Genomic DNA, 15,283 nt, shown 5'->3' on the forward strand with positions numbered 1-15,283 from the left:
GTGTTTGAGCTCATTTGATTTAATTGGTGGTTGAGCTGCACTCTTCGGCTAGTTCACACACTTGTGCTCTTCATAACATTTTCAGTATTGCAGCACATTCTCGCTATATTAACTCAAGCAGCTGTTTTCATTGCAGACAATTTAACATAGAAGAAACCCACATTTGAGGCAAAGCTATGATGCTGAACCAGACTGCACACTACAGCCGTGCTGGAATTAGCTCACACAGATGGAACGGAAATTTGAATGTGCCTTCCTGTCTGTTACAACAAGATGTCTGCTGTGTTACAAAAGTCATGTCCAGTAACAAATCACATTTTTCTGACAGCAACAGATTTCAGCATTTACCATGTTGTAATTTTTTGTTATATTTACTACAAAAACAAGTTGCATGGACCAGCTACGTTGTGATTTCATTCAAAGGAAGTCTGTGTAGTCTTCACAGGTACATCCAAACGTAGGTTCTCCTGCTAATCTGTAAGCTTCAGAGAAATGAAGACGTCCGTCCTTCCTGTGCCACGTATAAATCTAACTCGAGTGCTGTTTGCTCACAAAAACATAATTTGAAGTTACTTCAATTCAGCAGCTACTGTTACAAACTTGGCAACACGGTAAACCTACATCACAGTTAAAGGCTTGAGTGTTACAAACAACTCCAGTCAGGTCCATAAATATTGGGACATCGACACAATTCTAACATTTTTGGCTCTATACACTACCACGATGGATTCCAAATGAAACGAACAAGATGTGCTTTAACTGCAGATTGTCAGCTTTTATTTGAGGGTATTTACATTTGCAAATGTGCCTACCACTTCTCAAGGGACCAAAAGTAATGGGACAATTGGCTTTTCAGCTGTTAGATGGCCAGGTGTGTGTTATTCCCTCATTACCCCAATTACAATGAGCAGATAAAAGGTCCAGAGTTCATTTCAAGTGTGCTGTTTGCATTTGGAACCTGTTGCTGTCAACAGCCAAGATGAGATCCAAAGAGGTGTCACTATCAGTGAAGCAAGCCATCATTAGGCTGAAAAAAACAAAACAAACCCATCAGAGAGATAGCAAAAACATCAGGCGTCTCAAAAAGAAGGAACGCACCGGTGAGCTCAGAAACACCAAAAGACCCGGAAGACCACGGAAAACAACTGTGGTGGATGATCAAAGAATCCTTTCCCTGGTGAAGAAAACACCCCTCACAACAGTTGGTCAGATCAAGAACACTCTCCAGGAGGTAGGTGTATGTGTGTCAGAGTCAACAATCAAGAGAAGACTCCACCAGTGTGAATACAGAGGGTTCACCACAAGATGTAAAACCTTTGGTGAGCCCCAAAAACAGGAAGGCCAGATTAGAGTTTGTCAAATGACATCTAAAAAAGCCGTCACAGTTCTGGAACAACATCCTATGGACAGATGAAACCAAGATCAACTTGTACCAGAGTGATGGGAAGAGAAGAGTATGGAGACGGAAAGGAACTGCTCATGATCCTAAGCATACCACCTCATCAGTGAAGCATGGTGGTGGAAGTGTCATGGCGTGGGCATGTATGGCTGCCAGTGGAACTGGTTCTCTTGTATTTACTGATGATGTGACTGCTGACAAAAGCAGCACGATGAATTCTGAAGTGTTTCGGGCAATATTTTCTGCTCATATTCAGACAAATGCTTCAGAACTCATTGGACGGTGCTTCACATTGCAGATGGACAACGACCCAAAGCAAACTGCAAAAGCAACCAAAGAGTTTTTGAAGGGAAAGAAGTGGACTGTTTTGCAATGGCCAAGTCAATCACCTGACCTGAATCGGATTGAGCATGCATTTCATTTGCTAAAGACAAAACTGAAGGGAAAATGCCCCAAGAACAAGCAGGAACTGAAGACAGTTGCAGTAGAGGCCTGGCAGAGCATCAGCAGGGATGAAACCCAGCATCTGGTGATGTCTGTGTGTTCCAGACTTCAGGCTGTGACTGACTGCAACCAAGTATTAAAAAATTAAAGTTTGATTTATGGTTCTTATTCTATCCCATTACTTTTGGTCCCTTAACAAGTGGAAAGCACATATGCAAACTGTTGTAATTCCAACACCGTTCCCCTGATTTGGATGTAAACACCCTCAAATAAAAGCTGACAGTCTGCAGTTAAAGCACATCTTGTTCGTTTCATTTGGAATCCATTGTGGTGGTGTATGGAGCCAAAAACGTTAGAATCGTGTCGATGTCCTAATATTTATGGACCTGACTGTAAATCAGGGAAGGAAATGCTCTTACCAAAAATCAAAGTCATCACGGTCAGCTTTTGTAGTTACAGCTCTCCGACTGTCCTGTGAAAATGCCAGTCGCACTCTCAATATACAGTGGTACTCATTGTTTTAACATCTCTGTGGGAGGGAAAGGAGCATCAAACTCACCACTGACTCGGGGCAATGAGCCCCCTTTCTGTGACGGAGAACTGGTGGGATATGGCTTTCACCTTGTCTGCTGGAACCTCCACTGCTCCTGACGAAACAAAAATCTATCACTTTCATTCTCAACAGGAGACAGTAAAGCCAGGAAATAACAAAAACAATTACTTTTTCAAGCCTCTGGAATCACAGAATAAGTACTGGCATGAAAGCAACACTAAGCTGCTCCAACATTCTGGCTCAAGAAACTTCAGGTTTACAGTGAAAACACTAAAACAAAACAAAGAACCAGACAGGACCAAGCTCTGATTCTACTAATACTTAAGGGTCAGGCAGAACTGAAGAATATAAAAAGGCTTTAAACATTAAAAAAGATCCTTTATTTTTTTCCTTTATTTTCTGCTATGTATTTTTAAAAAGTGAGATTGGTCCAGCTGTGGCTGTAGCTCAGGAGGTAGAGCAGGTCATCTGCTGATAGGTAAAGTTGGTGGTTCAATTCCTGGCACCCCCTAGTCTGCAGGCCAAATATCCTTGGGCAAGATACTAACCCCAACACATTCATACTCTGATAAATGTGTGTGAATGTTAGCTAGAAAGCACAGAAGAAAGTGTTTCACTTTAATGTCTTTAATTCTCAAGTCACAGTCTTGTCTGTCTCATACTGCCTTCCTTTAATTTCCTACAGCCTCCACTTTTCAGGACATTTATAGAAATGTCTAACTGAAAGGCTGGGTCAGAAGAATCCCATCATTTGCCACAACATTGCTTTCCCCCTGGGTAAAGTGTGCTTCTCAGTGTACACTAAGAATAGAAAGCCTACCTCACAGGCTCTGTGTTTTCCCTGGCAGAGACTGGCTTCTGTTGCTCAGCCTCACTGGGATCCCTCCTGTCTGCTAGAACATCAGCATCTCCTAAGGGCTTACATAGCTTCACTCCAGGCAACAAGCAGTGCTGCTGGGATCCAAATACATTCTTTGTCTCTTGGGTGGTCTTTGTGATCACCTAATAGGATAAAAAGAGATATTTTAACAGAATAAAAAGTACAGAAAAAAACGTCACACTTCAACATATCATTGCTTCTGTCCTGCTCATTGTGTGAAAATCATCAACCACTTAATGTATCAGTAATGTCTCTGAGAAACTTGCCAAACAAGCTGAAGGCAGGGCTAGGTGATAAAATGCTAAATACAGCGAAATAACTTTTCCACTATCGAAATATGAGACATGGTCAATATAAAGTCAGCAGAACTCATGTGTTTCACATTTTGAAGGCTAGAGACAATGACGAGTTGTGTAGCGGTACATACCTTAAGAGCAATAGCAAGAGAAAAGACAAAATGACAACAGAAATGCTCCTGAAAACTCGCAACGCAACAGTGTTACTGACCTTTAAGCCCCAAGAAAGTGAAACAGGTTCACATTTACCTCATCGTGCTCCTCTATCAAGTCCACTTCCCTGAAGTCTTCACCCAGCGGATCGAATTGTTGGTCATCTGGTAAAATGTCTGAAGGTGGTGCTGGCTGCAGAGCAGAGACACTCAAAACAGAGGGCCAGGTTTGTGCTTCAGTGTCAGGTTGGTCTGTAAACATGAGCTCTTCTTTGTCAGGGTAGAACAGATCCATGGGCTCAACAGGGTCACCAACCAGATCCTCTGTTGGAGAACCTCGATCAAAGTCCGTGTAAAACAAAACGTCCATGTTTCTGGACAGGGTAGCTGGTTCAGAGCGCAACGTCCCTATCTCATCACTTGGTTCGGTGTTGAATGGATCCAGTGTACTAAGCTGTGTGTTGGCTATGTCGCTGCTACAAAAGGTGTCAGCTAGTTTGCTCTCATGTCCATCAGGTGGATCAGTGGAATTTACAGCATGCTCAATATCCACTATATGAGTTTCAGCCTCTGTAGAAAAGTTAGTTTCTCCCTGAGAATCATCAAGAGGAGGCTTGCATTTATCACCATCTTCACTTATTTCAATCTGACCTTGCACGTATTCATTTGATGATAGATTATGTTCATTTATATCAATTAAATGCTGATTTTCTGGATCCATTAATTCTCCTGAAGATGTGGCTTTAGCATTTTCAAACAGACCCTCAGCAATAATTTCATCGTCTTTATTGGAGGTAGAGCTTTTTTCACCTGGGTTTGCAGTACTGTTGACACACATGTCGGTCACCTCGCTTACAAACACCAATGGCTGGCTGAGATTTTCATCATCAGTACCGTGTTCATCCTGTTCTTCTGGCACACTGACAATAGAGATGGAAGGAATATTCATGCCTATGCTTGGATCCTGACTTGTTGTTAATACTTCCTCTGTGTTGGTAGAAGAGGTGTTGTCTAAAGCTTTAGTAATTTGTACAGAATTATTTGTGTCCTGAGAGTCTTGGCTGTCTTTTAAAAGTCCTTCACTTGCTTCATCTTGTGTTTCTACAAGTACTTCATTCCTGCCCTTTAACATTTCTGGTTCTTTTTTGTTCTCTAAAGAACCACAGCAGTCTGTTTTATGACATTCAGTTTCCAATTCAACCTCCTCAGAGACATTTATGTCTTGCAGAAATTCACTTTGACTGTTAGTTTCTCCTTTGTGGTTCTGTGCATCCACAGATTTCTTCACACATTTCTCATCTCTGTGAGTACCGTCTTCTATAATATTCTCTTTCACAGATTCTTCACAATAGTCGCTGGATGTGTTGGAGCTCAGTATTTGAGGTTCAAGGATATCTTCAGCACCAAAGTCGCTCACTTCAGCTGAAGATTCTTGCTCCTTCTCTTTTAGGGACTCAGACTCTAGCTGTGTTATAACCTCAGTATTGATCTGCTCAGGTACCTGCTCCGTTTCCAAGTCCTTGTTGCTTCTTTCAAGTTTTGAATCTTCCACTTCAGCTACTCGCACTTCCCTTTTCTTAGCATGCCCCTGGAATCTGTCCTGCATGCTCTCCAGTGAGCTCAAAGAGTAAATCCCTTCATCAACACAACACTCACTCAGTGACTGCTCATCAGCGGCTCTTTCTTCTATGGATGGGATAAATCCTTCATCAATAGCAGTTACTTCCACAGGAGTCGCACGGTACACATCCCAAGCTGTTCCAATATCACACAAGCAACTTTGGCTCTCACCATCCTTCTCCCCTGCCACGGCAAGCTCACTCTCCACCCAAGAGTCCGGTGAGCTGATTGCAGAGTCATCCATTACTGACTCTGTGTTTACAGACTCGGGTACTGATGAGCCGGTGGGCGAGTGAGTATAAGACAGCTGTGGGTCATCATTGTTGGTTAAGATTTCTTCCACCGGTTTTATGGGGTCATCTGTGTGGGGCGAATCTGTCAAAATGTCATCGCTGGACCACGATCGAGTTGCCGTAACCCTGAAGGAAGGTGGCATCATGCTTCTGTCTTCCGATACAGAGGAAATTAAGATTTTGGGTGGGGGTTGGGCACAGTCCTTCTGAAACATATAGGACCTCTCCCTTATTCTGCTTCGGTGAGTACCTTTACTCATGTGGTCAGAGTCACTGAAGTTGAGTCGGCCCATAGAGACACTTCGTTCAATTAACTGGCAGGGCTCCTCTGGCTGAGACGGGAACAGGGAAATATCAGTTTTCAAATGACTGCTTAGTCAAAATACAATTCAATTCCAATTCACTGATTTTGTCTAGGTAAGGGATCTTTCATACCTCTTCGATACCAGGGAAGTGCTCCAGGAACTGAGACACATATGTAATGATAGACTGCTCATCTGGTGCATTGATAGACACATCTGAGCAAATAAAGCAAAATTGAGAGAGAACAAGAGTGAAAGAAAGAGTAACTAAATGTAAACATGCCTTTTTATTATTATTATTGTTATTATGGTATGATCCTATGTCCAAGATGTGCCCAAAAGACAATCCAGGAACAGGCTTATGAAAATCAAAAAGCCGTGTCCAACTTAAATTAGGTAAGGCTCCTGTTCAACATAATCTCCTTGGGCATGCCTACACAGCTTCCAGTGCAGCTGCTCTGTTTGGAGGGTCTTAGGAGACTCTGACCAGTTTCCTGTCTGTGGCAAAATCTCTACCTCGTCACTGGGGATGAAAGTTAGGTTTCCAGCAGTTTTCACTGGAAGAATGTGATCTTACTAACTCTGACAGTTGTGTGCCAGGCAAGAGACTGAGACCAGGAGCATCGAATGACTGCTTTACAGGAGCACCAAAGCATTCATTACAAGTACAAATACAATGGAACTTCCACGGACTGATCTTAAAAACAAAGCAGCCAATTGAAGACAGCCCAGAGATGCACGAGAGGATTACCTTGAAAGGTTCTATATTTCCACTCATAATAATGGGGAAATCTACAGGCTGTCTGGTTTTTACTGTCTCTTGCATACTAGACCAGGACAAATACAGCATAAGCACTGCAGCTCTGTGTAAAAAGGAACTACCATTACTTTATTAACTCAGTGAAGACTGTCTCAAAGGGCTACTGTGTAGTGTAACAGCATTTTTTATATGTGGTAAAAATAAATGACACTACGCTAAATTTAACAGCTTTGATTTTTTCAAATGATGGTCGATATTCCCCGTCAAATCCTTCAGTCTATCACGTGTACAACAAAAAGGATTTCTCATTCTTTGTTAGCAAATAATCCATCTGAATCTCAGTGTCTGCTAAATCAAGAATTACGTTATCAGCCGAGCTAATGTAAAACATATTTATAGAATACTGTGTGTAACACTGTTTGCAAACACTTCAGATAAAAGTTTCTAGTGGCAGCAGTCTGCCTATGGAGGACAGATGGGAGCATATGTGGTGGTGTAGCATGGGAAACACAAAAGACTACAGGAAGTTACAGTTAAGCAATGTGTCGTATACACAGTGCATGTATTTTTATATTTATGGTCCATTTGTTCTCTGGTGCTGAGTAAAATGTATTTTCTTCCTGTTAATGGGAGTTTACGTTATCATATAACCACTGGGTCATTTTCTTCTCACAAATATAAAAGGTCACTGCTGCATTCCTTACAAAGTAGAATGTAAAACTTCGCCCCCTTAAAAGCAGCATCTCTGAAGGCTATTCATTCTGATACACAAAAGCAGTCGGCTATCCTCAGAAAAGCTGATTCTGACTAGATTCTGACTCTTAACGAAGGTTTTCTTACTGTTGCATTTTAATCTCAAGAAATTACTCACACATTACAAAAATATGCTGATGAGATACACTCAACTACTATTGTCACTGTTCTTGAGCTCTCTTTTATCACGTCATCTGTAAAATAGATGAATTACAGTTTCAGTCACTAGAGTAGTGATTAGGCTGTTAAGTAAAAGTAGCTGTTGTCTTGTTACCTTCAGGTTCCAGAAGGCGCGGTATACCCAGGCTGTAGTGGGCGATTCTGAAGGCATCCTCTAGATTTTCTCTGGAACTTCTCAGTAGGGCTTTCCTCATGTCTACCAAGCTGGAGTCAATGGACTTAATAACAGCCAGGAAAGCCAGACCACTGATCCAGCTTTTACTAAAGTCCTGCACTGCTACACCATACCTGTAACAAAAATAAGAAATAGTCTGTGGAAAGGGCCAGTCCAGGAACACCACCAAAAAACCCCCAAACAAACAAAAACAAACGCTACATTGATCATCTCATGGCACTTTCCATTGAAAGCGAAAAAACCTGCATAACCAAAGAGGGAACCCCAAACATCAGACGATGCCCGATGAGTAAGCACTTGGTGACAATGGGAGGGAAGGGCGTCCTTTTCACAGGACAACACCTTCGGCAGGACCAGGCTCTAGAGGGGTAACCATCTGCCTCAACCAGTTGGGCAGTGAGGGTAAAAAGGCAAGAGAAAAGCAGAATATAGAGGGACCACAAAGAACTAACTGGATCAAACACAAACAGATACAAAGAATTACTGCTTTTCCAAAAAGGACACAAACTATGTAATTGTATAATGCATGTAACATATTTCCATATAATGGAAACGGCAGCTCCAACTCACTTGCGTGTTCGCTTCTGTACCCACTGCAGTAACTTCTTAATGGCCCTGCTCTGTTCTCGCACGGCTGTGGATGCTGACTGCCTGTCGTCCAATGGCGTGCTGCTGTAGGATGTGTCAGAGTCAGAGCTGGTGGGAATGGATGAAAGGCTGGAAGAGGAGGGGAACTGGCTCCTGATGTTCCCAGTCAGTTCCTTAATCTGGGTGGTGGAAGAGCTGAGTTAGTTGAGCTACTTTACTACTCATTTCAACATTTAGGCATTAAACAGATAAAGTCCTCATATCTATTGACTCATTACATCATGGTTACTATAGTAACCATTGGATGAAATTGTTACCCTTAAACAGATTGTGAAAGAATAAAACTGAGAATTCGTTTAGTGGAGAATCTGTGGAGCTTTTCACCTTTAGTTCAGTTTACACTGTCAGAGTTACTCAGAATAAGAAAACAGCTGTGACTGAACATTTGACAAGATGGGTAACATTTGCCTCTTCACCCCTGATAGCAGCTGATTAGCTGAGTGATCATAGCTACCACGCTTTGAGGCCCATCTACTTAACAGTGATGAACAAAAGTTTCTTTGTCAAAGCACTGATGCCAAAGCAAAAAATAACTTCTGCTGTCAATACATTGTTGGCTTTGCTATAAAATGCCAAATTTTAAGCTACACAAATCTTATATTACAGTTTGTGTTAAACAAAGATTTGCATTGGAAGTTAACAAAAGAAAAAGGTATAGTTTAGCCAATAGCTAACCTCGCCTAGATCTGACTCTAGAATAGAGGAGAAGAGCTTTCTTTCCCTTTTAGAGAAAGGAAGTGCAAAGCTTATGAAAAATACACCGTTTTGTACTAGCATCCTCTTCTTAGAGAAGTGAGAGAGGATTTTGATGAAGAAGCTTCAAGACAAAAAATGCAATTACCTGAAAGAAGAGAATGATGTTCCAAATGAGTCCCAAGATGATGGAGGAATTTCCATCTGCAATGTCAACTGCATCGATACTGACCAGCTTTACCTGTTGACAGAGCGTGTATGTCCTCACAGTTCTGCATTTCATCCAGCAATTTAACCACTGCTTAACTGTCATACTCACATTTCTCTCCTCAAGAAAAGACAGGACCTTGGCGATGTTATTCAGTCGGAAAATACGATGGGAGGACTTCCTGAACCCATGAAGCTGGGAAAAAGTACAATTAAGTATCCTATAAAACAGCAACAACACTTGGCAAAGCAAGTAGTGCAAAACCAATCTAGCACTTAAAAGTCAGTGTTACAGGCTGACCAGTTTACAGCCAGAGAGTTCCTCCAGCAGGGCCATGAGGATGCGCCCATCCCGGATGTCCTGAAAGAGGTCATGGACCTCTATGGGTGGGTCACACTGTGGATGGACAAACAAGAATGAGGAGAAAAGAGGGCTTTCTTTAACAATAGACATGGAGAAAGGAAAAGAGTCTATTACCATTTACAGAAATGATCATGATCATGATCAATTGTTTTCCTTTTTAGGAATTACTAAAGCTGATAATTGGCAGTACAGATGCAGATTCTTGTTTCTGTTAATGTCATAGACAATCATCCAAGCAAAAAGTTGAGACACTGGGTAAAATGCAGATAAAAACAGCATCATATTTAATCAAAAAAATTGTATATATAAATAATACATTTTGAATTCCAGCCCTGACTGTGTTTATGCATTTGTATATCATGAAGTTCTGGTTTCTCCTGATAGAAACCAGAACTTCAATAACTTCATTGCCCCACCTCAACAGTTTAAGAATGAAGATCTCTCAGCTAAAGGAATAATTTAATGTCTTGGCTTTGGTTGTTAGCCACACTGACTCAGTCCTGCAAACCGTTTTGTCAATGACATAGACTATTCAATTCAAAGACTTGACAGGAACAAAAAGTCCCATTTTTGGAAAGTCAACATGTTAAAAAAATGAGAATACCAAAATTTTGAAAACATCTAGAGTCTGCTGTCTTAGCCACAGTTCTTGAGCATTACATAGAGAGTGGTGACCACAAACCCATCATCCAGCACGTATACTGCATTAACCCAGCACGGATCGGTCATCGGATGTTGGAAGATGGGTTTGTATAATACACTGCCAAATCTTTTAAGTTGAAAAAATGTCCCAGCCACTTTTCAAAGGCTGATGAACACTGTGCAGTCTGGTGTGAAAAATTATGTAGCATATCTGGATGACTCTGGTATGTTCTTCCACGTGGTCTGAGAATATGGGCATTTTTGGGGGAACGTGTGACCAAAAGTTTGAAATGAAATGTGGCATTCTTTTTTATTTACAGTTATTAAAACATCTCATTTTGTTGTAGATTGGGTTGTACAAACCTACTTTACATCATTACACCTACATCATTTAAATCTGAATGAAATCTGATATTTAATAAAGTAAACAGAAAATGTTAGCATAAAGGCTCAATTTCAAGAAGTTGAAGAGTTTAGTTTAACATGACCTGTGATGGGAATTAACAAGATCTAAACTGTAATAGATCATTACGCTTCAAGCTGAGCAGCACAGAGCAAAAACAACATTAATACTGTCTTAAATCACTGAAATCTCCGGTTGGCAACAAGCTGATGAAGGTTGGGCATTGAAAGATTGTAGAAACTGTGTAACATTTCCTGTCATCAGCTGTGCAGCAAACTATAAGAGCTTTGTGAAAAATCAAAGGTTCACTGCTGTACACTTTAATTAATGTTAATGTTTTAAACGGATGCTTTGAGTTAGGGCTGGGTGATATGGCCTAAAATCCATATCACGGTATAATATGAAGCATGTGCGGTAACGATATATATCACGATATATTCTTTTCTTCTGTATAACATATTTTACACACTATAAGTCACACTTAAAATCCTTTAATTTTCTCAAAAATCAACAGTGTGCCTTCTGTATGAATTCCGGTTGTGCTTACTGACCTCGAACCGATTTTATGTGGTACACAGCGTGCACAAATCTGTCAAGAAATGTTTTAGTACGACTTTGGTAAGCTATGAAACCGCACCGCTTGATGGATTGTCGGAGCATTATGGCTGCCGCAGTGAGGAGCCTCGCAGAGTAATCTGGGACCTGAAGCAGATGGAGTTTTGGACCCAATGTCAAACGAACACTGCGGCATCACTAAGAGTTAAAAACTGTCTAAATCCTTTCATCTGTAATAAAATGATCAGCGTTGCTGCTTTACCAGGTGTAACAATTAAGTTTAACATCCAGGCATCCATGAATTTATTAAATTCAACGGAGTTAGAATTTAGCAGGAAGTTAGCTCGCTAGTTTCCACCTAAACATGATATAGCATGTTCTGACTGAGAGATTTCTGAAAAAATTAAAACGTACAGCTCTGCTATCACTTCCAACATAAATGAAAACAGAAAACTGAACAGCAGCGACTTTTTTAGGGTTACTGAAGTTGGACTAGCTGGTACATAATGATGTCCTACGTGATCACTAGTAAAACAGCTACGTTAGCATAACATTAGCACAGTGAAGCTGAAGGATGAACGCTAACTTGATACTCGATAAAAGTTAACGTGAAGGTTTCTGGTGGTCAGGGACAAATGTAATTGCATGGCAGGATGCCGTAAACAGACCAAACTTCAGTCAGGAGAACAACTGAGATAATCCATCCACAATACGAGGTTAGTCATTAACATACTGCAACAACATGGGAATAGAGCAGCTGCGAGACAATTCAACATTGATTGATTGGTAATTTATTTCAACATGTGAACAATATAATAATAATATAATAACAATAAAATAAGAAAGAAAAAAAATACTATACAAATTACATACAAAAAAAACCCGTTCTGATTAATTTACATGTTGAAAGGGAGTGGGAAGAAGTAAACACTTATTTAATCCCACCCCTTTGTATGGAAGCCCGTTTCCCCCACTAATAAAAAAAAAAAAAAAAAAAAAAAGAGCCATAACTCAAAATTTCGAGTTATTTTCTCGAAATTTCAAGTTATTTTCTCGAAATTTCAAGTTAATATGTCGAAATTTCGAGAAAGTAACTCGAAATTTCGATTTATTAACTCAAAACTTTGAGAAAAGCAACTCGAAATTTCGAGTTAGCGCTGCCAATCAGTAATCTACGTGAATGACGTCATTTCCTTGTTACCCGGAAGCTGAAGCCCTCAGCTACAAATGCTACAGCTAAGCTACCGTTATTACATCCAGTCGTGAATGCACAGATTGCTGCGTGTTTTCAGCCTGGCTTCACAAATGATGAAATCCCTGTGTTATTAGCTGAATCACATGGTGTTACTATCAGTAAACGTACTCGCGAAAGCGCCAATTTGTTGGGATCCGTTTTTGAGTGCGCGTTCCTCTGCGCCATATGCTTCCGGGTAACAAGAAAGCGACCTCATTCACGTATATTTTTGATTGGCAGAGCTAACTCGAAATTTTGAGAAAAGTAACTCGAAATTTTGAGCTATATTTCTCGAAATTTCGAGTTATTTTCTCAAAATTTCTAATAAGCCATTCCTCTGCGGATGATCTGTTAGCTGTTTGACAACTACTCTTTTTTGAGATGAAAGGAAGGTTGGAGATTGGCCTATAATTAGCTAAGACAGCTGGGTCAAATGATGGGTTTTGAAGTCTTGGTTTAATTGTTACCTGCTTAAAGACATGGTACGTAGGCCAACGGCAGCAAGTGCAAGCACAGGCTTATCGTTAAAATCAGTCTGCATGAGCCAACACTTAGCTCTGTTGTCATAACAATTAAAAAACAACTCAGGGATTTGTGAACCAGTCTGAACATGGTTTGCATGTTGTGTGGTGGAGGGGTCAGAGGGTGGGGGAATCAACTTTCCAAGTTGACAGCAGACAAACGCATGATTGTCAATTAGTGGGTCAGAAATTTGACACATGGCCAAAGAGTGAATAAGAGAAGAGAGGCTCATTGTGTGAGGCAAAACAAAAGCCTTGATCAGACACTCCAACTCACAGCTAACTCTGACTCACCCCTGATTAGAACTGCCAACAAAAGCAAAACAGAAGCTCCAGAGCAGAAAAGCACAGACTCCACAGAATCATAATCAGTCTCTAGAAACAGAGTATGTCTGGGGAATAGATTAACAGTAGATTGGATCAACAGTAGAAAACCAAATGAAAGTTTAATGTCACACACAGGCAGTTTCACACAACCACATACATAATTCAGAGTGGCTGTCCCCATTTATATCCATCTTGTGTGTCCTACCATGTGTATGAGCGGGTTCCTCTGCTTAACCGCAGTTAGATTAAAGAGTAGCAACTGCAGTAACTGAGCATGATTTATGTTTCTAGTCCTGTGAATGTTCTGCAGTGATAACATCCTGATGCTCTGCACAAACCTTTTCTAGGTGGAGGTTTATCCAACGGGTGAAGGTCCTCTTCTGAACCAGTTCCCTTTCAACTGTAACACAGAAAAACAAGAAAAAAGGATTTGAGAGTTACTTTATCAAAGAAGACAGCACACGTAGGTCTACTGCGGTTACTATTCAAAACAATGCATTGCATTGTGACATAATGTTGTTCAGTCACAATGCATGGAAAGTAGTATTTAGAGAGTATGCTCCAAATGTTATTGTCTCATAAAAAGAACAATTTAATTAGGGTTGGAGCCCATCCCAGCTGTCACGATATGAGAAGCGGGGTACACCCTGGACAGGTTGCCACTTTATCGCACAACCAACACAGAGACAGGCAACCATTCACACTCACAATAAAACCTATGGCAAATTCAGAATCACCAACAAGCCTAACAAGGATGGCTTTGGAGTGTGTGAAGAAGCTGGAGGATCTGCAAAGAACCCACAACGGGAGAACATGTAAACTCCCCTGCTTGGCAGCGGATTTGGTCCTATTATCAGTCAGTGTGTCACATGTGCTCTCTGACTACTTCCAGTAGTCATGCCTGTAAACTCTGTTATCTGTCCACTAATAAACTACAAATACACCAATGATATACAGAATACAGATACACCAGTAATATTTGTTTGGTTCACCTCAGGCCAGGTGGACCGCTGAGCTAATGACCAACTAGCGGAAACTCTAGTTGGTCAGATGAATTACAATTATTATTTTTTCCTGTTAATTTCCTTTACCAATACTAGAGAGGCAGAAGTTGCAACATAGAGAGTGGATGTATGGAGGGAAACAACTAGAGAGCGGACCGGAGGGGTTGCCATGGCAGCAAAGTCAGCTGTTATTTATTTCCATGTTCAGAATGGGTCAGGTACTGAAGCAAACGCTGCAGACAAGGGTAACGAGAGCTTATACAGTTGCAGTAATGCTGAATGTTTCATCATCATCATCATCACAGTGCAGTTTGATGACAGGTCACCTTAAAGCAAAAATCAATATCAGCTGCACCTCTGTATCAGAGGAGTAACATGTACCATACCATACCATACCAACTTTATTTCTAAAGCACTTTAACATAAAACCAGAGTTTCACAAAGTGCTGTACATGTTAATAGCATACGTAAAGAAAATTAAAATGAGATACGATAAAATAAACAGATACAATAAATTGAAACATGTTAAAACAAATTGAGTCAACCCCTCTAATCAATGCCAAAGGCTTCAGCGAATAAATATGTTTTAAGAAGACTTTTAAATTCAGAGAGAGAAGAGGCCTGCCTAACATGCAAGGGCAGATCATTCCACAACTTTGGAGCAGCTACAGCAAAAGCACGATCACCTTTAAATTTATACTTAGTTTTCGGTACCTTAAGGAGCTGCTGATTGGCGGACCTAAGGGAACGGGCAGGTGTATATGGTTGTAGTAGCTCCGAGAGGTAGGGGGGGGGCAGGCCATTAAGAGATTTAAAAGCAAATAAGAGAATTTTAAAAACAATCCTAAAATGTACAGGTAGCCAGTGGAGTGAAATTA

The 15,283-nt window shown here is 40.7% G+C and overlaps 1 protein-coding gene across 3 annotated transcripts in view; it reads right to left on the reverse strand.

Annotated features, from left to right (window-relative positions):
- clmna (calmin a) overlaps positions 1-15,283 on the reverse strand; it is a 43,386-nt gene that overhangs the window by 2,926 nt on the left and 25,177 nt on the right. Inside the window, exons 2-12 of one of the 3 annotated variants that reach the window (XM_082515724.1) lie at positions 13,740-13,801; positions 9,657-9,752; positions 9,468-9,551; positions 9,297-9,389; positions 8,378-8,574; positions 7,727-7,920; positions 6,073-6,155; positions 3,822-5,969; positions 3,217-3,398; positions 2,403-2,484; positions 2,263-2,315 (exon numbers count right to left, since the gene is read on the reverse strand). In XM_082515724.1, coding sequence (XP_082371850.1) covers positions 2,263-2,315; positions 2,403-2,484; positions 3,217-3,398; positions 3,822-5,969; positions 6,073-6,155; positions 7,727-7,920; positions 8,378-8,574; positions 9,297-9,389; positions 9,468-9,551; positions 9,657-9,752; positions 13,740-13,801 — 3,274 coding nt within the window. Of the gene's footprint in view, positions 1-2,262; positions 2,316-2,402; positions 2,491-3,216; positions 3,399-3,821; positions 5,970-6,072; positions 6,156-7,726; positions 7,921-8,377; positions 8,575-9,296; positions 9,390-9,467; positions 9,552-9,656; positions 9,753-13,739; positions 13,802-15,283 lie in introns of all 3 variants that reach the window. The other 2 variants (XM_082515723.1, XM_082515722.1) reach the window with 2 other exon arrangements.

Source organism: Aulonocara stuartgranti, assembly GCF_965226115.1.
Source record: "Aulonocara stuartgranti genome assembly, chromosome: 19".
NCBI lineage: Eukaryota > Metazoa > Chordata > Actinopteri > Cichliformes > Cichlidae > Aulonocara > Aulonocara stuartgranti.